General features: G+C 40.1%; 1 protein-coding gene across 5 annotated transcripts in view; it reads right to left on the minus strand.

Annotated features, from left to right (window-relative positions):
- Positions 1 to 25,113, minus strand: part of nptnb (neuroplastin b) — a 35,747-nt gene that overhangs the window by 5,502 nt on the left and 5,132 nt on the right. For 3 of the 5 annotated variants that reach the window (XR_005210376.1, XM_037795600.1, XM_037795591.1), the window contains exons 2-7: positions 12,388 to 12,735; positions 6,708 to 6,882; positions 5,452 to 5,546; positions 4,065 to 4,112; positions 1,812 to 1,945; positions 1,397 to 1,670 (exon numbers count right to left, since the gene is read on the minus strand). Coding sequence is in view for 4 of the 5 variants with exons in the window: in XM_037795600.1 (XP_037651528.1) it covers positions 1,397 to 1,670; positions 1,812 to 1,945; positions 4,065 to 4,112; positions 5,452 to 5,546; positions 6,708 to 6,882; positions 12,388 to 12,735 (1,074 nt within the window). In the remaining variant the exon portion in view is untranslated. The remainder of the gene's footprint in view (positions 1 to 1,396; positions 1,671 to 1,811; positions 1,946 to 4,064; positions 4,113 to 5,451; positions 5,547 to 6,707; positions 6,883 to 12,387; positions 12,736 to 25,113) is intronic. The other 2 variants (XM_037795620.1, XM_037795607.1) reach the window with 1 other exon arrangement.

The following is a 25,113-nucleotide window of genomic DNA, read 5'->3' on the forward strand; positions in this document are numbered from 1 at the left end:
TTTATAAATATATTATTTTTTTTGGAGATCCTTATCCTTATCAAAACCTTTGAGTATCACCTTTTGAAACATGTCAGACTTTATGGGTTCCACCTAATAGAAAAGGAAATTAATGAAGGCATGTGTTCATTTCACCATAACTGGTATAAAACTAATTTACTGTGTTAATATCTTGGCAAAGATCATAATGCTTTGGATGGACGGTAGGCTCAGAAAAACATACAAATCGACAGAAAGAAATAAAATCTCCGAAACCATGCAGGATCTCTCACTTACCACCCATTTAGATTATGTTGCCATTTGGAAAGAAGGGGAAAAGAATAGTGACCGATTAAGATATATAGTCGGACTGATATGTTTTATAGCTACAGGCTGATAACCCCACATGTTCATGAACATCGTTATTCTGCTTTCAACATGGAAACAAACATGTGCTGCTACCATTCTCCATTAGCACAGCACACAAATAACCAAACTCTTGGAAAGAGAGCAAAGCTGTGGCCCTCTGTTGTATACCTAATGTGCATTTATAAAGGTCATATTTGCATGCATCCAATATGTGGCTTATGAGTGACAATGTTCTTCCTTTCTCCTTTCGCCACACGAAAGAGGGGCAAGCAGGCAAGTCCTCTGAGAGCAGATGCAACCTTCTTGCATCTGTAAACATCTCTGGATCTTAAAGGAACAGTGTGTACTGTAACATTTAAAGGGTATCTATTGGCACAAATGGAATATAATATTAATAACCTTTCTTTTGTGTATAAACACCTGAAACTAAGAATCGTTGTGTTTTCGTTACCTTAGAATGAGTCGTTTATATCTACATAGAGAGCCGGCCGCCATGTTTCGACAGTAGCCCAGAACGGACAAACCAAACACTGGCTCTAGATAAGGCTATTTGCATTTTCACATTTTTGCATCGGCCAGCCACCGTTGTTCTCCTACACGCTTGCCACACAGCAGAAATTTCAGTTAGTTGCAATCTGCAACCTCACCACTAGATAGCACCAGATCCTACACACTGCACCTTTAAGATCTGATAGATGTTCTCTTTTGATGACATTTTTTACAGCCATTGTCATTTTGGAAAACTGTAATTTCTGTACTTGCTGAATTTCTTATCTGACAGTTCAAACCTTTAATGATCTACCATAATTAAAACTTAGTGTCAGTTTCAGGGCAGTATGTACAGTACTTTGGTGATGTATTATTTTTAAATATTGCAATATCTTTATAGCAAAGATAAAAAAAACAGACAAAAATAAACTTGAACGTCTCAAAGGTTTCAAATTGCAATGTTGTAATTTGAACATAAATATAATGTTGTATCTGTGCTTTCATAGTTTATTATTTATTAGTGCCTACAGCTAGTAACAGAGAAAAAGGGTTTTCTTACCTTCAATAATGTCGTCTGGCGACTTGCGTTTCTCGTACACAACAATGATGACTACTAGGATTATTATTTCTGCAAGCACACCCAGGAAAGGCCAAAGCGGTGCCAGGTGGCTGCGCACCCGTAGTATAGTGGTCTCAGCGGTGTTTCCAATCACGTTGGTGGCATTGCATTGGTATATTCCAGGATCCGTGTTTAGATCCAGGTTTAGTATGTTGAGCTCTGTGTAGTTGTCTCTGATAGTGATGATAAAGCGTCCGGTGGAGTTGTCAATGTCCTGGAACACAATGACCATTTCAGGTTGATTAAGTTGAAAATGTTAATTTGGAGTATACATATAACATGTCTGCTATTGCACCTATATATGGGTCTGTCTGTTTCTCTCTCAGTTTTTGTATGTATATAAATAAACATATACCGTGTAGGATGTCCCGTCCACTCTGCGCCATGTCCAGGTGGGATGTGGGTAACCAACAGACTTGCAGTAAAGCATTGCGCTTTCCCCCTCGTTTTTATTTTCACTTCGTTTGTGGCCAGTGATGTCAGGTTTTGCTGGAAAGGTAAAATAAATAAATAAAATGCATCATTAGCTGAGTTGGCAGTAGTGAGACATTCAAAGGCACTTTTTAACTCCTACCAGATGGCATGAATGGAAGGGAGGAAAGCATGATCGTTGCATTGATACACTGAAGCGGCACATTTTTCATAACTTAACGCTATTGCAGTCAAGAAGAAGCATAGTTAGTGGTCTCAGATCATTTCAAAAATCACATGCATCAAATTACCTCATGGTGAATGCTTACAAAATAATATTGCCTTTACTTATATAAAGAGGTTTTGTTTAGTAGTAGATACCTGATAAGCTTAAAATATAGACACAGTAAACCCTATTTATAAAACTACATTGAGTCCAGTAGAACAGAGGCTTGCCTAGGAGTAGGGGTGGACTGCAACTCTTAATAAAAAGTATAGTTTTGGGTGTGCAGTTATTTTGTGAGCACGTATCTCCCTACCACCAAACCCCAGCAATTGGGAATATCACTCTGGAAGAGATAAAAGCATTTCAATACAATTCATAATGAGGTCAGGGAAGAGGGGGATCAGTATATGAGTTTCCAGATGTTCCCATTCAAAATAATTCCACAAAAGAGCCAAAGGAAAACTGTGTTAATTGTCTCTGATTAATGAATGCAACATAAAGGTTATGAATTTAATACATGTCGGCATATGTCATAAAGTACTGCAACAGATGCCAATTCAAACTGAACCGTCGATACAAGTCGTTCCCAAAAAGGTGAGACACAGACTCTCCGTGTGACTCTGCACAGCATCAGGAAGATAACTGTTCCTGCTTTTCCACTAATCCTCAAAATGACAATAATTCCTTCCATGCAATTAAGCAGAATGAGAGAGAGGCCTGGAGTGAGCATTTTTCAGCTGCGCATGGATAATGGAGCAGGAGGGGTCTGAGCTCTTTTGGTGACATCACCCCCACTCTAATTATGGTGCACACGTGCTTCTCCGAGCAGGGGAGTGGCCAAAGCTCATTTGTGCCTTATCCTGACTGTATTATGTCAGTGACAGACAGCGCAGAGACAGCCCTCAGAGTGGCGCTAAAACGGGCAGAAACCTCCATTTCACACTCCTGAGAACGATTACTGTGATTATTAATCTGTGTGTGTGTGCTAGACGGAGGTAAAGAGACGTGTGAATGTGAGAATGATGTGCGAGGAAAAGCAAGGTCAAAGCCGTCAGAAAGAATAGAAAAAAAATGATGACATCAGATGTTAAAGGGCCATTTAATCAAATCCTTCTTTACCTATTTTATGTTTTACCTGGACATGTTTTGGATTTTGAGAATTTGTGTAAAATTGTATAAACTTGGATAATGAATATAAAACATTTTCTTAGAGAAATGAGTTTAACATTTACTTTTGAGAAATATGAGGTACCAAATATGTATCTGTGGTAAGCTTAGTATCACAGACAATAAACTCCACTGCTGCCACAGAGATGGCTGGGACCGGATTCAGAGCCTTAATCCTACAACATCACAGAGCCCTCCATCTGTTGCCTCTGAGCCGAGTCCTGCAAGGCTGAGTGTGCCAAGGACACTGTAGGCGAGGGATCTCAGTGAACTGCTGCCAGTAGCGCAGTGCAAAGCTGGCTAGCATAACAGTGGGCTTGCTACCTGGGTCACAAAAGATCTCAACCACCCCTAGAAAATCACAAGAGTATTTAGGAACTGATAGAAAATGCTTTGTTTACGTCTCAGCAGTGGTACCTGCTCTAAATGTCAAAAATATTCATTTATTTTCATATTTTTTTGACATTAAATTGTAGGCCTATTTAAAGGGCATGCATCATCAGTTTGGTTAAAGGACTGACTTTTTCTCCAGGGGACAGGCAGCAAGCCTCAACACAGTCACAGGCCTGCAGTCCAGTGATGGCTACGACACTTCAGTTTGAATGCCGATGCGTCCCATCATCTCACAATCCGGCGAAGGCGGAACACACACGGTCATCACCCATGTTACGCAATCAGGCAGCGCTTTAAGACAGCCGCGGAGTAAGAGGCAGGGCATGCTCAGTATGCACCATAGCCATGCCATAGCAAATTGGCTTAAGCACCACACACAGGCAAGCTTCTCTTGAACAGGGTTGCACTTGCCCTTTCTCAGAGCAGATTCCTTATTCAAGTTGATGGCATTGCTGTCAGCTTGGATGAAACCAACACAGTAGTTTTTTGGTTAGGTTTTTGTTTTATTTACATCTATTACATAGACTGCCCTGGTTAACTTTCTCTACTTAAACCATTAATAGTTCTGTGGAATATACAGGTAAGTTACAAACCAGTTTAATTCAGTTTTCAAAAGTGTATAACTGCTCTGAAGGATGCCTCCTAGTAGGTTTTGTGTTAGCATGTTTTGGTGAGCATGCATGTGCAGTGCCTGTCCATTTTGCAAGACTGTTGTCTCAATGAAAGCCAAGAGTGACAAAAGCCTCAGGATTTCCCCCCCTGTCAACAAGGACCCTCTTCACACAGCTTTGGGTGGTTAACTTTTGTAGGACACCTTTAGCTCTCCATCTCTTTCATCTACGCTATCAGTTGTAGCTCCATCAATAGACTCCAACTGGTCCAGTACACATCCGCTAGACTGTTAACCTGCACCAAATCCTGGCACCACATCACCCCAGCCCTAAAAGACCTCCACTGACTTCCTGTCTCCCAACGGATCAACTACAAAATCCTGGTCTTCGCCCACAAAGCCACCCCATACCTCACAGACCTCCTTTCCTCCTACCAACCCTCTCAGTCCCTTATAGATCCACCTCAGCCTGACCTCTCTCCACCCCCAAGTCCAACCTTTGCAGCCTCTGGGACAGAACCTTCTCAGGTGGCAACCTCCGGTTCTGCAAAGTGAAGCCAATGCGGAAGTGCCTTAAACTTGCATTCTTTCTAATAGCCAGCAGGGGGCGACTCCTCTGGTTGCAAAAAGAAGTCTGATTGTATAGAAGTCTATGAGAAAATGGCCCTACTTTTCACTTGATTTATTACCTCAGTAAACATTGTAAACATGATATTTATGGTCTCAATCGCTAGTTTCAAGTCTTCTGGTTGCAAAAAACCAAGATGTTGACGACTAAAATGCTGTACTCGAGGATTCAAAACCGTAGTCCACAAACCAATGGGTGACATCACAGTGACTATGCCTACTTCTTATAGACCATTTCAACGGAATTGCATTGCTAGGCAACAGCTTGGGTCAATGTTTACTTCGCGTCAGCTTATGTCATGTCATGTCTCACCACAGCTCCTTAGTGTAAATAGTTCTAAAAAAGCGCTATACAAATGTAATTTATTATTATTATTATCTCTCAGTATAAAAACCCAGTTGACAATGGTAATAGCTAAAACTAAGGCCAGGGTTGTTTCGCAATTTGAATTCATCATGGAGGAAATCAACTGTCAGACATTGGCTTTTTATGAACAAGTGATATTTGTGTCATGCATGTAACAAAGGTTCAGGTGTTAACATGTCACAGAGAAATCTTACCTTTTACTTCAATTGTAGCATTTGCATTCGGTGCCATGTCAAATGTGTAAACGCACATGTATTCCCCAGAATCGTCCGCCCGTGGTTTATTGATTCTACAACAAAACACAAAACAACAAACTCATTCCATAGCTTTAATTTACCAGTCACTTCAACTGCAAGCAGTCAAGTAAATAAAGTCAACTAATCAGTTTGACTCTAGTAATTAGTTTGGACTACAGCGGTGACAGCTTGAAGGCCTACAAAGCCACAGGAGACAAAATGTTAGTATTATTCTGTTATATTACAGAACAGCAGCTCTGGATTCTGCAGGAAAGGGCACCACAGGCATTTTAGCTGTAATCCTCAGAGTATCACTGATGTAATGTGACAAGGAAGTGACCAATTGGTCTTATCTTGTGGCTAGGGAGAGTCTGTGGTATGTCTATGGGGGCGACAGTAGCTTTGTGCTCCAGTGATTATACTGTGTGACAGCAGGAACTAGTCGGTACTTTAGGGTATGGTAGTTTCTTTGCAGTTAAATGGATAGGTATAGTTCAATATTTGGCTCAAGGCAGTGATATGTTGCTTTTTGTTTTAATTCAAATGGCTGAGAACGCCAGGAGTTACTTCAGCATCGATCTCAATCAATAGCGGCCTAGAGAAATTTTAAACTTTTCATGATGATGAACACGGCCCTCTGGCAAAGCATTTGCCATCAAACATTAGTGTGTTTATTAATTGCCTGAGTAGCTGCTTGAAGATGTTGTGCGTTCAATCTGGCTTTGATGAGTTGTTCTCTCCCATGTCTGTGCAAAAACGTGCAAAACATGCACATTGACTACTTATTGTAGAAAAGAAAATGCCTGCAACTGTTAGTCTGACCCATTTACAAGCAAATACAATTGCTTTTACAATTGTTTTTATTTATAATAAATTGTCTTATCGAAGCAGAACATCAAAACTGAGTTACTATTTCTGAGAATTTGAGTAACACTCCTATTTTCGAATCAGTATACCACCTTTTTCTCAGCAAGGTCCTGCTCTCCAACATTTTCTGACACAAATTCCTCCAGATCCCCTCTGTTGGAGACCAAGATATGACTATGCAACATTACCTCAGCCTTGTTGTTTCTTGCTTGCATATCTACTTTCATTTGATACACTGTAGATAAATTCTCATTCTCACTTTCCATTGCTGGGAGCACTTATTGTCCGCGATGTCCCAAAATATGTCCTACCTCCTTACTTACTACATAGAGGCAAAGCTGTGTCACCTGTACGATGTGTTCCTCGGCTCTGTCCGCGTGTTTGCGATTTCCTTTCCATTCTTCATCCAGAAGCTTTCCCTGTGGGGGGTGTGGGCCGTGGTGAGGTTACACAGCAGGATGAGTTCTTTTTTAGGGGCGTCCGCCGACAGGATGATCTGATCGGAGGCATTGATCTTTGGTTCTGGAAGACAGAGACAGTCAAACCTTATCACAGAAGTGGGGCTCAACGCCGTTTCGCCGCTTCCTCCCATGCTGTAGTAGCTGTAGGCTGTGTGCTGTTTTTAAACGATCTGTGTGGGAGGGTGTCTATGAAGTGAAGACAGAAGTGCACACAACAAATAAACAAAAGACATAATAAGGACATGAAACAGCTGTAGAGCCTTGCATCAACCATTTATCTTTAGAGTAAAAAAAAAGTAGTGATTAAGTAGTATTTATGGATGGATCCACATTAAGAATATAAGAAATAACAGAACGTTTCTCTGAAACCGAGACAAACAAAATATTAAACCTATTTCACACCTATCTCTTGTCATTTTCGGAATCCTCTAAATATACAGTCACACAGTCTTCAAGAGGATATTTGACATATATAAGATATACTGTAGCTGATACCTGCAGTAGTTTTAACAGAGGAAACTAGATTGGCTCTCAAAGATGGCTAGGCTGAAGATTTATACGACACTGAACAGTCCTTTTGACATTTCACATTACTGCTGAATGACTGCCTACATTACTTCACCCTCTAAATTGCTAAGCACACTGGCTACTAAACAATACCAGGGTCCATTTCTCAAGGACGTTCAGGGAAGCAGGAGGTGTCATCTGAGAGCGAGGCGAACCTTTGCTCTGCTGCCTTGAGTAGTGAGCAGGAAGCCTCCTCCGCCCTGCCCCTCCTCCTCCTCCTCATCCTCCTCCACCTCCTCCTCCTCCTCCTCCTCCAGGGCGGGCCAACCATGGCAACGACGGAGCCCCCGAGGGGAGGAGCAGAGAGGAGAAGCATCATCATAATCCTACTACTGGCTGCTGCTGCTGCTGCAAGGCCACTAGCAAGGCAAAAAAATGAGGAGGAGAGGGGAAAGAAGGGCTACTGAGACCTTCTATTAGCATTCATGGCATCTTCTTCTTTTCAATTCTGTATACTCAATAGCTGAGGGGATATCTCTTCCCCCCCCCCCCCCCACCCCCCTCCCCCTCACCCTCACCATGCAGAATCTCATGTGCTATAAATAGTATCTTCCAGACATGCATACACACACAACATGAGGTACATAAATTAACATTTAGCAAACACGGCACAGTGGTCCACGGGCAATTTAACCAGAAGGTTGTTTGTAGGACATCTTGTCGCACCTTAAAATGTGGTAACTGTTGGATAATATATCGCCATATCAGTAACAGAATATAAAATGAGTCAAGATGTTGCGAAACCTGACCCCCTCCCCCCACCCTTCCCTCTTGCTTGTACTATAATACATTTAGATTTTGTACCCAAATTAACTGACATAATTATATGATACTTTTATTAAAGTACCAGTTTTGATTGAATGTCAAGCAGAGCTGCATTCTGTTACATTGTGCCAAGATGCGTTCAATCTATTAAACGAAACAGCTGAGACGTAGTGACCAACTTGGCAATGTCTATATTTAGGGGAGCATTATATCATTGTGAAAGGCAAGGCAGGCCCCTAAATCATGATATTGTAGCACATTACAATGCAAAAGGTGCACCGCCAGAGAGATGTCCCAGTATCTGTGAGAATAGTGGGCCTTCCTGAGCACGTGGTTGAGCTAAATGGTTTGAACCACTCATTCATAATAAGGATATTGCAATTTTCAATGCGTTCTTGATTTACAACAACACACTATTTGTGTTACTTGCAATACAAACAGTAGATCTTCACATATCATTGTGACTGTTATCAAAAAGCAAAGTCTCACAGACGTGCTTACTGTCAAATGGGTACTTTGCTTTGAAGTGTACAGCCTGTACAGTAGATCTATGTTATTAGTTAAGGTGATACAACATCTGTGTGTATGTATTTGAGTATGAAACACTCACCCCTTGGAGGTAAAAAAAAAAGGTTTGAGGTTTAAACCAGCTGTGGTCGGCTTGAATTCATGTGGTCCACAGTGAATTCCCAAAAGGTGAAAAGCTTTTCACGCTGGAAAATAATCATCCACAGAAACCTCACAAACCACTCCTGCATCATAATCTACTTTCTCTGGTGTCTATTTGTATGTTCAGTTAAATCCAAGCAGACATTTCACCTAATAAACAGCTAAATAAACTACTTTCATGGATGAGTTTCAAGAAGGGTTATGAATGAGGCCTATACAGAAAAACTGTATTAAAGCCATATGATAATAATAATAACATAATGATGCAAGAGCGGTTAGAGAAGTTTCTGCAGGCGTTTTGAAAACTTGTCACCATTGGAATCAATTGTATTTGACATGAATTGAAGCTGACCACAGCTGATGTTCTTTGTTAAAGCAATAGTGAAACATTTTGGGAAATATGCTTATTTGCTTTCCTGCCAGGAGTTAGATGAGAAGAACAATCTGCTCTCATTTCTGTACACTAAGTATGAAGATACATCCAGCAGCTTAGGTCAGCATAAAGACTGGAAAACAGATAGCCTGGCTTTAGGAAGTCGCTGCTCCCGGCCAAGAAATTTGTCTGGCCCACAACCCCTGGTAAAACCACAATGTGACGTTTTAGAGGTGGTTGTTTTTTTGCCTTTGGACAGGGCTAGGATAGCTTGTTTATGACTGTTTCTAGTTTTTATGCTGAGCTGATCTAACCGGCTGCTGGGTGTAACTTCATATAGAGTGGTATCGATGTTCTCATCTTAAAAAAAGCAAAGCTTTGGCAAATTTTCCCAAAATGTCAAACTGTTCCTGTAATAAGAAAACTACAATTTCTTTGGGAGTTTCATACTCAAGAGATAGATTTGGATAGAGTATCACTTTAAGTACATGTTTAAAAGATGCATCTTCAGAAGATATTATCTATCCATGCATGTTTTCTTTTTTCTCTTTTGTGTTGTTTAGTTTTTGGGGGTAGATTTTAATATTAAAATTGTGTTTGCCTAAAAATCCAAATGCCAAAATAAGTAGTGTTTAAAACTACTTTGTAATGGGAATGAATTATTACATATATAAACTGATTCTGGGTAAATTGATTAAGAGTGATTCAAAGGCCAAAACAAGACAATCAGACTTTCCCCAGCTACAAACTATACATTCATATCCATGTGCTATCATGTATAGCCTGTCATATACATGTAATAACTTATATTATAGTACATGTATATGTGAAGACCATTTACTCTTCTCAGTAATGACAGAATATATTTAGTGAGGACTTGAATTGCAGGTTTGATGAGAGACATTGTGGCAGGAAACAGGTAAATGTGAGAAGTGAACAGCTACACTTCTTCTATAAATTGCATCAGCCCTACACCTAATCAAAAGGTGCTCACACAGAAATCAAAATTTGTCAGTCCAATCAGAAGAGCCAGCGAGGATCAAACTCCTCTAAGCTTCTCGGAGAGCTTCACTATGACTAACAACATTCCACATATCCCTGTGCTCCAGTGGGCAGAGCGCTGAAGCATGTACGGATTAGAAGGGTCCAGTTGAAATTCAGTTTGTTTGAATGTTTGTGTGCACAGAGCAGAGGGTTAAAGGATATAATGTCATTACTGATTCACAGTCACACGCTTAATGGCTGAGAAGGCACAAGGTTACACAACGCACGGGCAAGTCCAGAGAGACTGTTTTGCAGAGGTGAAAATCACTGCCTCATCTGAACGAGAAATGAGACACTCACGGCCCTCTCACGTGGTCTCATCCTTTATTGGATTACCACACATGAATTTGAAAGCAGAAAATGTTTGCTTTTATCAGGAAAGAGTTGACAGCAGGAATCACTCTTTTTTTTTACACCTTAACGGATCCCTCCTTGTGTCTTCTTACAGTCCCATTTACACCGTGCCCCAGAGTGAGGAAGCCAAATCAAAAAGCACCGTTACTTCAAAGCGCCACACTAGGTTTCCGCTGCGTTCAGCAGGCAGGGCTTTGAAGTAAATAAAACAAATCCACGTATAACGCAAGAGACACAACATAATGTTAAGGGAATAGGTTTCACAAATAAATTCAGGAATAGGAAATGGGTGAAATTAGTATTCAGAGAAAAAAGATAATGATCAGAATATTGTAAAAGGACACATGAGACAGTTAGAACAAAGGTTTGGTGTGGGAAGAGAGAAGGAAATGTAGATAGAGTCTGGGTAAAGTTACTGGGTTTGTGGTCATTCACAAGAACATGCTCAAGGGATTTGGGGAGAGACAGGGAGTTTACTGGGTTAATAAATATTTAACAAACCAAGTTAATTACAACAAAAACACAAAAGGCAACCACTGGCATAAAGGATTTTGGTAACACTTTATAATCACCATCATTTATAAATGGTAAATTGATAGTTAAGTAAACGTTTCTATTTATTATTATTATTATTATTATTATTATTATTATATTGTTTTATAGTTATTTTACTCTAATGTTTACTAATTATTAGGAAGGCTATAAGTTATGTTATTTTATCATTAGTTTGTGTAAAATATAATAATTTCTTTATAAATGAGATATTGTATCATAGCTGATAAGATACGATAACAATTACATTCTGATTACATTCGTAAACTATTTATTAACAGTTTAGTGTTGCACACACTATAACATATTCGTTAATGATTACCAAACTATATGTAAACCTTTAAGAAATCTTTTGTAAAACATATATAAACATTACATAGATAAATGGCCCAGAAACCAATTATTGTCCATTGACAAAGTATTAACTGTCTATCCAAATAATGTTTATAGATGATTTACAAAGTATTTAATAACCAACCAATGTATTATAATCATCAGTTGCAACTTTACAATAACACCCAAATAATATTTATAGATGGTTTACAAACCAATTATTAACCATTAACACATGTTACAGTATCAATCTATGTAATTTTTCTAGATGTGTTACAAATCATTAGCAAATACTTAATATAGCGGCATTGCCCTGGAGGAGTTTATTTCACAACAATGACCCGCTAGCTGTACATTATCCCCCTTATTACACGGCTACCTACTTAAGAAATCAATAATTTGACACAAAAACGGTTAGTCAGAGTCCGAGATCAGAACTGCGCCCATAGCAACAGTCTGTTATACATAGCAACGGTCTGTTATAAAGAAATAACAGACAGTAGAATGCCGTGATTGACCAATCAGAATCGAGTATTCAACAAAGCTGTGTAATAAAATGTTATGCAACAATAAACTGTTAAAACAACAAATTATTGCATTACTAATTAATAAAACATTATTAATCATCATTTCATTGTTTGTTAACATTAAATAACTATTAGCTAAATTGTAATTAACTATCAATTTACCATTTATTAATGATGGTTATTATTAAGTGTTACCTATTTTTTCTATCAATACTTGTAAAAATTAACTTAACGTGACTGGTGTTTGTTTTATTTATGTCTGGCCAGTGGCAGCCGAGGTGAGGGTGGGGCTCTTGAGAGGTTTTTTACGTGCTGGAGTGGTTGGGACAGGGGATTAGTAGTTCGTTCATCATCTAGGTACTACAGGACATAGACCACTCACTCTGTAGCACCGAAATGGTGGCCTGGGCGCGGATCCAGGTGGTGGCAGGGTTTTGTCGAAGGTCATTGCGCTTGGGGTCGTTGCTGGCCCGGCACTCATAGGTCCCAGAGTCCTCCAGCGTGAGACGCGTGATGCCGAGCACACTGACCCCATTGGTGCCGTAGGCCGTGTTGATGGACACCCGCCGCTTGCGGGCCCCGTCCCACAGCTGCTTGAAGGAGTCAGCTCGGTTGATCTCGGCATACCACCACTGGATCTCCGGAGTGGGGTTGCCGACCACGTCGCAGTACAGCTCAAAGGTGTCCCCCGTGAGCTTAGTCTCAGACATTGGCGACTTCACAAACCCAGCTGGAGAGGAAAAGTGATTCGGGATGGCAAGGGAAGGAAAGGGTAGAAGAGGGTTAGAGCAGTAGGAAGGTGTGAGAAGGCCAAGGGATGGAGAAGGAAATTAAATAAGATCAGAGTACATACAAACAGAAGAGTGGATGATTAAAGGCAAAAGAAAAAGAAGCAAGCCTCAAATCATCGATAGGTGGGAAAAAAAAGGTTAATGATTAAATCCAGTCTGTTCAACGTCAGGGTTCCCTGGCCCAGTAAGGCCATACAACTGTCACACAAAGTCAGAGTCAACCAGTCCCAAGTCCATGCCAGCAAGTAGTGCTGGTATCTTTCTTCGTCTCTTTCTCTTTCGCATTTAACCTTTTAAAGATGAGTGCAACAGGATTTGAAGTGTACCCTCATGTGCTTACGCTTGAGCAAACAGTGTAAACATTAGTTATAGTTGAATGCAGTACATGTAAAGTAAATATATGGTGAAGGGGAGAGCTATTTGCGCGAGTTTAATCAGTCTCCTTAAAGGTTTGTTTATCAGAGAGCCTTGTCAAGTAGGTGAACAATCACTCAAGCCTTTCCTACACTCGCTGCGTGGCAACAATCAGCGGCACCACTCCTACCTGACCCCGTTGACATGAAAACTTCTTACAAGTACGCCTCACATTTGTCAGTGCGGAATAAGAACACTGCATAGAAAAATGATACGATTCATCAAAATCATTGGCTTGGAAATGTTCCCCTTGAGCTTAAGTCTCACCGACACCACTCTGTCACAGGAAATAATGTCACTGAAGAGTTATTAGACCTGCTGAAATTAAAAAGGTACAATAATGTGGATTCCTGGGTATAGTGAGCGCTGTCAGTCGTAAAACAATCAGGTTATTGCCTCCACCAAAGATGTTAGTAAGTTTGTTAGAAGAATATGTTATCAATAAAATCTTGAAAGTTTGGCCACAGGCAAAGGAAAATAATGTTGCCATTTACAAAACAATGAAGCTTTTTTTTTGCAAAACGTATATTTCGCCCCGCAAATTTGTCTCAGTCTTGACCAAATTTGTATACTGTATACGTACAAGCTTGTATGAGTTTGTATGAATTTTCATGAAAGGTGGTAAATGTGAGATTGGGAGCATTTCTATTGTCTCAGCACGGCTGTCAACATGGTGACAGCTGAGCCGGCGACTCGTAGCTAACATCTCTAAGCAACAATGCTGACTGAGATAACAGTGTTGACCTGGGGGAGAACCGGAGAGCGGGTATGACGCTTCTGCGATGGCTTTATCATTTGTAACCGGCGTAGGAGAGCAGTGCTCTCCTAAAATGTGTAGCATGCTTACATAAACAAGCATGCACTAAAAGCACATGCAGCCGGCCCGGCTATGTCAACAAAGCATGGAAAAGCTCAGATTACAACACACACAGAGGGAGAGCGACTTCATTCTCTGCTCAGGTAGACATTACTCCTCTATATCTTTACATAGCAAATAGTTGTTTGCTGTTATATTAATGCTCTGGATATCATATAGAGAACCTTACATTTTTTTATATGCTACACCAGTTTCCTATAATCCATCAATTCATTTTCTACACCCGCTGCTTGTCCTGCTTGTCACGGGGTGTTGGAGTCTATCCCAGCACACACATGGGTAGGTAGGTACACACTGGACATGTCGCCAGTATATCACAGGACTAACACACACAGACAGACAGACAAACACATTCACACTCATATTCACACCCTACAGGCAATCTAGAGTCACCGGTTCACATAACATGCATGTCATGGAACTGTGGGAGGAAACTGGAGATCCCGAAGGAAACACATGCAATTATTGTATATGATATTGTAGCTTGTTAAATTAACCTGTTTTGTTTGTTTTTTTAAGGTGCTAAATACGGGATTGGGAGCATTTCTATTGCCTATCAACGGCTCTCAACATGGCGACGGCGATCTGGCAGCTCGCAGCTGACAGTGCAAACAACAGTAAAAGTGCTGACACAGTGTTTACTTGAGGGGGAACCGGAGGGTGGGCACTACACTTCCGCAATGACGTTGCCGGTTGGGACGGCGTTATCAGCTGTAACCACCGTATGCAGAGCAGTGCAGAGCAGTGGCCGAGAGCTAGCCATTTGGGCACGCTCACATGCACGAACATGCACTAAAAGCATGCGCAGCTGGCCCGGCTATGCCAACAAAGCACGGAGAAGCTCTGATTACAGCACACACAGAGGGAGAGTGACTTCATTCTCTGCTCAGGTAGACATTACTCCTCCATATCTTTACATAGCAAATACTTGTTTGCTGCAATATTAATGCTCTGGATATCGAATTTGGCATTTTTAAACATTCGCAAAAGAAAATGCTCACATCAGTTGTAAAGATCTGCATTCTGTGTTATCATACGGATATTTTAATACATTTCAATCCTGATGCCAATCCTCATGGTTTATCGTTTTTTTTCTCAGTGCTCGAAATGCCTATTAAAAGCAAGATTCACAGAAATCATCACAAATAGATGTAACTGTATGTCTGTATGTATAAACCTAATCTCTTCATCCATATCAGCTCTTGCTGGTAACGCCAGAAATTAGGTCAGCCAGTTCTCATTTTGGATAAGCTGGACTTTGAAGAGAAGGTTTTCAAAATTTAACATATGGTCACAGTGGAATAGGATAGTCAGGATAGAATCACACACAGTTGACTTGTGCTTTTAAAGCAAAATTAACTTAATTTAAAGAGGACCTATTATGCTCATTTTCAGGTGCAAGGATTTATTTTGGATTAGAACATGTTTACATGCTTTAATGTTCAAAAGACGCTTTACTTTTTTCATGCTGCAGTGCCTCTTTTCACCCTCTGTCTGAAACGCTCAGTTTGAGCTCCTGCCACGCCCTTCTGAAAAAAGCCCACTCTGTTTTGATTGGTCAACCAAACCAAACTCTTTGGACTCTGCTCCAGCTCCTCTTTAACTAGCTTTGTTAGAGGGCTTGCCAAACTAGCTGCTAGGCAGGATTCACGCAAATGTGTTACTTGGTGACATCACCACGTTACAGAAGAAAAGCCAGGACTTCAAGCGAGGCGTTTCAGGCATTTCGGACGTTTCTGTGGGGGAGAGTAACTCCCTTTGGGCTTTGTAATTTTGCAGACCTTTTATCTGCACAAAAACAAAATCTAACACACTAAAGGAAAGGGAAAAAGCACAAAAGCATAATAGATCCTCTTTAAGTAACATGTGGAACCTGAATATGCAATCATATCCCCAATATATCAAGCCACTGCATTTAATCTTAAAAAGGGAGTTGTACAAACAAACCCCATTTGTTTCTAACCACCTTACTGCCACGTGGAACAGGAAACACATTTCAAATGTGAAATGCAGTGGAATTCATAATAAAATAGGATCCATACGCATTATTACCGCAACTGTGAGTGTACCATGCAGCGTCTGTGCCTGATTCATGACCCGGTTTCACATCAGTAGTTAGCCCAACAATACACTGCCAGCCCTAATGAACCTCATCTAATGACAAATCACCTGGACCACAGACACTGTTCTCTGCCGCCCCTGCAGCCTGTCAGCTGTAAACCACACGTGCTTAAATAAATCAGAAAAAAAATGCACACTGCCTTAACTCTGCCCTGAAATGTTGTAGAGGAAATGGGAACAAAGAGCCTGTGGTCTCCTGAGTGTTAGGCTGTGTGTAGTGTCTAAATACAACAGCTTACAGGCCCTCCCAGATCTGTCTGCCCTGCTCTAAGTAATGTATCATAAGCACATGAACAGATAAGCCTGTGGAAGCCTGAGGAAGGAGTGTAAACAACTACATCCAGCTCACCCTCACAATGAAGCCAGTTACATTTCATTTAAATAAAGAAGATAAATCCCATTCGCAAGGGTTTACAGTACATTATTATCTGCACACTGGACTCAAAAGGGGCTGTCAAAGTACAGCCAAAATATTTCACGTTCCTTAATTAACAATACATGGATTCTAGTTAGTACCATGGTGACGCGTCTGTTGCTTAACACCAGTTTGTGACTCACAGCCACATGAAAATGAATTAGATGATAGGAGAGGGAGAAATTGTGAGAATTGTGCAAATAATTGTTGTAATAAATGCAGTAAGACATGATGTGTCTGAGGATATTTGGTGCTTACAACTTGTGTTTCTCTGTGCAATGCCTGGAGATACGCAGAGTAATTAGCATTTGTTTCTTTTCTCTGGAAACATCTGGGCCCATCAAGCTCACCACATAATCCCAGAGGGTGAATCCAAGCCTATCCGCCTACACTGTTAAAGCAATATTTCAATTTGACAGAACATTTACTATGACTATTCTTTACTATGATTATGGGTATGATGACAGTAAATTGTCTCGGCACATGGCACAGATAACTATTGTCAGCCGCGCGTAAGTGCTCATAATCACTGCATAGTATCTGCTTCAAAAAAAATAATGAATGTCCTCCAAGGTGACGGCAAATTAAATCAGGAAAAGGAACAGATGACTTCATTTAAATTCAGGCTCAGGGAGGCTCAGTGGAGAAATACCCACAGAACAAACTACAGACAACACTCGGCCAATGAGCAGACCAATTTTCGTGTTGTTTAAACAAGGAGCTTATACTGGCAGTGAAAACAAAACGCAAAGCAGCCAGCCGGTACTCATTCATTTCAAAGGCGTGCTGGGAGACAAGAAGTGACAAAGAGAGGAACAGTGGATGGTGGTCCGATCTCAGCAACTTGGTGACAGAAGAAAGAGATCATCTTTATGCATCATCTTATGTTATGATGATAACACTGTCACTATTGTATGGTGGATTTATACATATAGTAGGCACATCTCGCCGTTGATGTACTCATCAGTAAAATGTTTTTAGGGCTGCAACAAACAGCAAGTCTTAATTCTTAAGTCATCTGCTGGTTATTTTTTTCAATGAATCAATATATTGTTTAGTCCAAAATGTCAGTGAACTGAAAATACTGGTTTCAGTATTTCACAGAGCCTAAGGTGATGTCTTCAAATTGATATTTCTGTCTGGCCAACAGTCTACACTCAAAGATATTCAACAATATAAAACTGAGAAATGCAACAATTCCTCACAGTTTTGCTTGGTAAATGACTTTAACACTTAATTTCTAATCAAAATAGGTGACTAATTTTATGAACTAATCAACTAATGAATAAATAAACTAATTGAATGGCAAAAAAAACCTTCTGTAAAAAAAAGTTCTAAATGTTTCTATGCATTTAACAACAATTTAAGGCTACTTTCACACCTGTTTTCGGTTCATTTGGTCCGGACCAAGGGGAAAAAATGATACATTGCTGCATTTTATTTCTGGTCTGGTTCCTGTTCACGCTGACTTTTTACAAACGAGGAGTAAATATGAAATTATACAGACTGATAACTCGTTGATTGGACTGTTTTAGGGATTGTCATCCTACATCATCAGGACCCATGTGGGGAAATCAAATTCTGGTGATTGACAGAAGTTTATGCAGCACTTTAATGCTTCTGATGTTATGTTTGTTTTAACAACTGATGACCTATTAATCAGGGGAATACCTGTGTTGATGTGCTAATATACATGGCCTTAAATATAAATCAATAAGATCACTTCCTGAACAGATTTCACAATCAGCAGATGGATTTATTAGTAGTTTCACTTTTGAAATCATGCTAAAATCACATATCTGCTATCATAAAATCCTGTGGTTTGAATGAGCTTTCACACCAGCCCAAACGTACCTAACCAAACACGTTAGGTGTGAAAGTACCCTAACAGTACTATGTGTGGTTTGTGTCATTCCTCAAAATTCACGGTATTGACAGCAGTGCTTGAAAGAAACAGCAGCACGGCTGACTGCAAGAGACTTTGTGAACTTGCAGCACGTGACAAGGTCACTTACAGTTACACAGTTGATGTACATTTGTGTGTGCAAATAAAACAACAAGCTCTCTAACACATAGACAAAAGAAATAATAAAACATAAAACAATAAAGTAAATGAATGCTGGTAGCGATAATACTCATGAACTACTAAAGGTTGTTTAACTGAAACTAACCTTAAATCTCTGTACATCACCTAAAATCTGTCTTTTAAAGGGGACATATCATGCTCATTTTCAGGTTCATACTGGCATTTTGGGTTTCTACAAGAACATGTTTACATGCTTTAATGTTCGAAAAAAACACATTCTTTTTCTCATACTGTCAGTCTGAATATACCTGTATTCACCCTCTGTCTGAAATGCTCCGTTTTAGCGCCTGTTTCTTTAAGCCCCACTCCTGACAAAGACCCGTCTGCTCTGATTGGCTTGCAAGAAAAATCCATTTCTCAAACCGTGGGCGGTATATTCTAATGAGCCTACATGTGACAAATCTGAATGGCTTGTTGAATTACATTTTCTGATCCAGGCAGCCCACAAAAAAACTGACTGGCTTGTCTTATTTCACAGTTTGTTGTTTGGTAGCATAGACTATGTATATAAAGATGGACGACGCTTCTCCATTTCCTCCCACTGTACAGAAGTGAAGCCAAAATATCCCGGATACGGGACCTGTCATCTTGAGATTTTGACATCATTTGGAGCCAGCGTCTGCGCGGTAATGATCAGACTGTGGAGCCGCTGTATCGAGGTCACCCGCCCAAACCAATCGCGAGCCGAGCACGGCCCCATTTTGTGCGAGAGAGACACACAGCTGCCGATCACATGGCGTCTCAATCCCTTTTTATAGCATCAAATAACTAATTAAAACCAAACTTATTCGAAAAATGAACACTTGAACATACATCAGCATGATAAGAACTACCTTAAATAACAGAAACCATCTTTGGGAAAAATGTATTTGACGTGTAATTTGACTTTTTAGTTTGGCCCATGTCCCATCCACTAACATGGAGGGGGTGGGATTTATGAGCTATACTGCAGCCAGCCACCAGGGGGCGATTGAGATGTTCTGGCTTCACTTTTGGGGAGCTGTTATGTCGTCCATCTTTATATACAGTCTATGGTTGGTAGGCACTTCAGATATCCAAATGTAGGTGCACAATCACTGAAAAAGTGAATTTTTGATGTATGACATGATATGTCCCCTTTAAGTAAGTACTCTCTGTCTGTAGGCTTTAAAAGTAGCTCTGAAAACCTTGTGGCTTGGTTCCTCATAGTTGTACTTGCAAAATTAAGGCCAGCGATGTACAGTATTTGCTTAGTTGCTAGAAGTGTCTAATTGCTAATGCTTGCGGAACTAACATGGGGATGTTCTGTTTCCACTAATCCTTGCCAGTGGCTGCTCTAGCTGTTGCGTATTGTAATGTTACATGTTATATTGTCTTTGCACATTTGCATGACCAACATAATGCTTGTACCAACACAAATGAATACAAACTAATAGTATTAGCCAAACAGACCTAGCTGTGGTGGGGGTTTCTTGCTGGTCAGTGTCACAGAGTAATTTGGGGGTTGTTGCATCACTAAATGCAGCATTCTCAAAAGAATATTATAGGTTCGTTGAAACAACTGAGAGCTTCACAGCATGAAGTGACATGGTGTTTCTCTCTGTTTGAATTCACAAAGAGGCCAACATCTACAATTGAATGTGTGCAGAGGTGTAGTTGCTATGGTGGCACTTGAATGTAATCAAACCGAGGAGGTCAAACATTTACATGAGTAGATGGCTTAACAGAAATGATTCAACATAAATAATGATAATGAAGTCCTTCAGAGTGCCATGTCTGACTTGCAGGCTTTAGCTCACTTTGCTCCATCATGACATGTGCACCACAGTATTACAAAATCACCTGCAGTTTTCTGTGACAAGCTCTGTGTACGGCTGTGTGGAAGTCACGGTCATTACAGCCTACATACTCCACTGATGTAGGTGGAGAAGAGAGCTCCCCTGAGGTCTGACGGCAAGCCACACAAACCAGCATCATGCAGGCTGAGAGTGAGTCAGCTTCCTTCCTACAACCAGTGAAAGCAGCCAGTGGGATACCCCCTAGGGCTGCCGAACTGGTTACGTGCTAGGCAGGGAGTTTGTGGGTGCGGGTGCATCGTGTTTGTACCTGCATGGTACTCTGACAGATATATGCATGACACAATAGATCATATAGTTGTGACGACCGTTTCACTCACTGTTGTTAGATGAGGGAATTGGTAGCAGTTGTGGTATATGGTACAATATTGCATACAGTATTCCAAGTCACATGGTTATAAAAAGTTAAACTCATGTTTGTCCCTCTGAATTAAGTTTTTTTTTGTTTCACTCAAACAAAATCAAGCAATCAGGATCTAATCTAGTGACAGATTTTGGTGAAATATAAAGGCCACCCATATCAACAAAGGTGTGTTACTCTAGATGATTTAGGCTCCGTTCACACTGCAAGCCTTAGTACTCAATTCTAAATTATTGCTCAGATGAGATTTTTTTGTTTGGGTGTTCACATAATTTTTTAAATGTGGCCAATAGGATGCTCCAAGGATTACGCATTTTTGTAGGCCAACCAGGAAGTTAGCACTGCCCTGCTGGGTTCCCTCGACAAAAAGCCAATAATATTTTCCCATTGGATTTTGGATTATTGTAGAAAATAAACTCTGTGGCAAATAAGCATTTATGATACTTACAAGTTTTTTTCAGTAAGATAATCTTCACGAATTAAAACCACTCCTATGATTTTTGAAGCGTGAATGCAATCGCCAGAAGTAAAAAGCTAACATTAGGCTATAAACGAACTACACCACGGTCGCATGAGCGCGAGTATACACAACGAGGCTGTAGAGGCGAACGAGTCGGCGTGATGATGTTTAGTAGTCTCATTTAGCCACTTGTTAGCAACTGCCTTTTTTAAGACACATAAAGGCTTCAAAATTCAGGAGTGGGGTATTTCTTGATGTATTTTATGTCATAGAACAAAATGTTAAAATCTCTTCAGCTTGTGTTAACCACAGGCCTTATTTCAGGCATCTAACTAAAAACCCATTGATTTCCGGACAAGAGAACCGGAAGTGCTACAATTCTAACTAATTTCTTGGTTTTAGGACTCATTTCTGTGTCACTCTATATCGAGTGTGAACTGGTCACGGTCCTGAAGTGACCCACATGCGCAAAAGATCAACAACAAAGACGTCACGCGCAGCAGCTATGTCATACGGAAGTAAACATGGAGGCCACTGAAGTCAGCGTTTACAGTTTCATTTATACATTTCTGTGCAGTGGAAGCCAGCGAATTTGTGAGCAGATGACAACAAGGATGAGGAGAGCAATGGAGGCTACTTCTGTACGGAGGTGTGTGTAGATGCAGGGTCAGAGGCAGGAGTGGTGGGATTGTGATGTGAATGGCTTCACAGCGCAGAACTGTGACGGATGTCAAGATCTAGATTGACGAAAAAGTCGTATGAATTCCGATATAACTGCTCAAACTGAGGTCACATTGCAAAAAATCTGACCTGTATCTGATTTAGTACCACATATGAAAGTGATCAGATTCCATGTGACATGTGCTGTTCACACAAAACAGATCTGAGTCACATACGCGCAAAACAAATTTGGATTCGGTTTTGGGCCACCTTTGCCTGCAGTGTGAACGTAGCCTTAGATCTCATTTTGGGTTGAAGGTGGGCAGAGCTATCCTGGGAATGTGTCAAGGTCACCAGTCTCCGAATACCTGAAAGAATCAGACAGGTATAATAACTTAACAACGTGTCCTGCCCACAAAACAAATAAGGTGAGTCAGGGAGTCGTCAGTCAGGAAGGTCTGTACACACCGACACTGTCCACACGGTTATCTGAAAAGGTCAAATTAGGCATAAATGAGAAGACCTGTGTAACACTGTTTCCCACAGGCGGTGGTTGACGGGCGGACGGATGATACTTTATGCTGTATCCTACTGGCTAAGCTTCTTACATGCTTGCTAGTAACTTACTTTGTCAAACACTTTCCCAAAAGACAACATTTCAGAATAGGCTATAAAACTAAAAAGCATCTCTTATGCTATCAAACTGAAAATACAAAATAAATAGAATAAAAAAATTGAAATTAAAACTTGTGCATTTTGAATGAAGAGTATTACAATTAGTTTCCACTCACATCCCCTAAAATGGTGGAGCAACACCAACACACCATTGTACTTGTCTTATACAAAACAACAGTTTTTTGCTGACCGGGTCGCTAAATTACGAATCCTGCTATAACGAAGGAATGACCCTACTCTGCCTCTGATTGGCTAGTAGTTTGCTGCCTTCGTTGGTTGGATTGGTTTGGTATAGGTATGGCATACACCTGGGCAGCCGGCCCAAGTAAAGTGTATGTTTGGGAAACACTGTGTGTAAGTTCATTATGTGTATCTGGATCAGCCACAATATATTGAAATGTTGTCATAATATGTATACTGTATATAGAACCAGCCTTATTCTTCTCATTTCTTTTTATCTTTATTTGATCTACATGAGGGTAGCTAACACTTTTTTTAACACTGACTTAAGTTAAATGTGCACCATGATAGCCTCTTGGTGTGTCAAAAAGTTAAACCTTGTTAACGTTTTAACAGCCATAGTGGTGTTTTTGCACGTTATACCCCATTAACTATGAGTGACAAGGACTTCACATTACTGACAACCATTTATTTAAAGTCTACCATTTTTACAGTTTGAGTTTTTAAAGGAATTTCCCATTTACCACACAACACCCAGTGGTTTCTATTGATTTCTGTTCTTCCGAAACCAATAACTTGTTTGACATAAGGGATAAGCTGAACTGTACTTTCTGTTTTTACAGTCCATTTACAGTTTTTCCTGTGTGTGCACACACAAAACAGGTTTAAGAGTTTGCTGTTGAAAAATTATGTCATTACAAGCTTTGTTGCTGGAATCCAGAGGCCAAACGATACTGAGTCTGGTACATACTGTATATTAAAACGGTTGCTGTTTGACGGCTGAAACATACAGTACACTGCTCGCAACTGAATTACCAAAACCACTTTGTCAAGAAATTGATAAATACATAAATGATTCGAATGTTTACTATGATGAATTACATGCATAAATATTCATAAACATTAAATGAACGTAAAACATTGTATGCATGGACAGAAGGTAATTGCTAAATTGGCAGTCAGCAGTAATGTTCAGTACATGTCATCATTTTTGATTAAGAAGCTGATACATGCAAGTACTAGAAGGCCATTTTCTGTCCCTTCAAGCAAATGTAGTGAAATCAATATTGGCGATCATACAGGAAAATGCTATTCAATGTGTAGAAGTCAATGTAATATACTGTTTACAACTCAATTTAGATTTCATGTCATACTAGCATGTTGAGAAGGAGGCTAAATAACGCTCCAAACTTACGCTAAATTTTGCCGAGGAAAAACTGGCATGGCCATTTTCAAAGGGGTCTCTTGACCTCTGACCTCAAGATATGTGAATGAAAATGGGTTCTATGGGTACCCACGAGTCTCCCCTTTGCAGACATGCCCAATTTATGATAATCACATGCAGTTTGGGGCAAGTCATAGTCAAGTCAGCACACTGACACACTGACAGCTGTTGGGCTTGAGTTTGCCATGTTATGATTTGAGCATATATGCAATGCTGAATGCAGTACCTGTGAGGGTTTCCAGACAATATTTCTTATTGTTTTGTGTTTTTAATATATTTCCAATAATAAATATATACATACATTTGCATAAAGCAAGCACATTTGCCCACTCCCATGTTGATAAGAGTATTAAATACATTTTGAACAGATTAAAAATGTGCAATTAATTTGTGATTAATCACGATTAACTACGGACAATCATGCGATTAATCGCGATTAGATATTTTTTAATCGATTGACAGCCCCTAAATAATAGCTTTAGAAAATGGATTATTTGCTGAAGAAATTGACAAATTCATCAGGTATTCATATAAGAACTTCCAATACACTTATGAGTGCACTTTGTAGGTGTGCAGCTTAATGTGTGTCAGAGAGGCTGCGATGATGTATAGCCCTGAACACGCTGATGACAGAGTGGTTATAGCTTTCCTCTCTGTCTTTATCACATCACTGATATACAGTATATACCTCATTTGATGCAACTGCAATGGAGCAACAATGTGACAAAGTGTTGCCATTATTTGCCAAGCTGAATTTCCAGAAAAAAGGAGACGATCATTTCCATTCTGCTGCTAATACTTGAGTCTGTCATTCAGATCACAGAAGAGAGGCAACAGTTTAATGAGATTTAAATCCCAATAACCCCTGTGCTGGGTAGACATTCTCTAATCCCATCCTCTAATCACAACCCAGCGAGCACTTCCTATTCCTCTTTCAGAGGTCAAAACAAGGGAATTCAAATGATTTGATGTAAAACCCAAGAAGCACGGCGACAGATGCGTCACGGG

The sequence above is a fragment of the Sebastes umbrosus genome, chromosome 2 (genome assembly GCF_015220745.1).
Source record: "Sebastes umbrosus isolate fSebUmb1 chromosome 2, fSebUmb1.pri, whole genome shotgun sequence".
NCBI lineage: Eukaryota > Metazoa > Chordata > Actinopteri > Perciformes > Sebastidae > Sebastes > Sebastes umbrosus.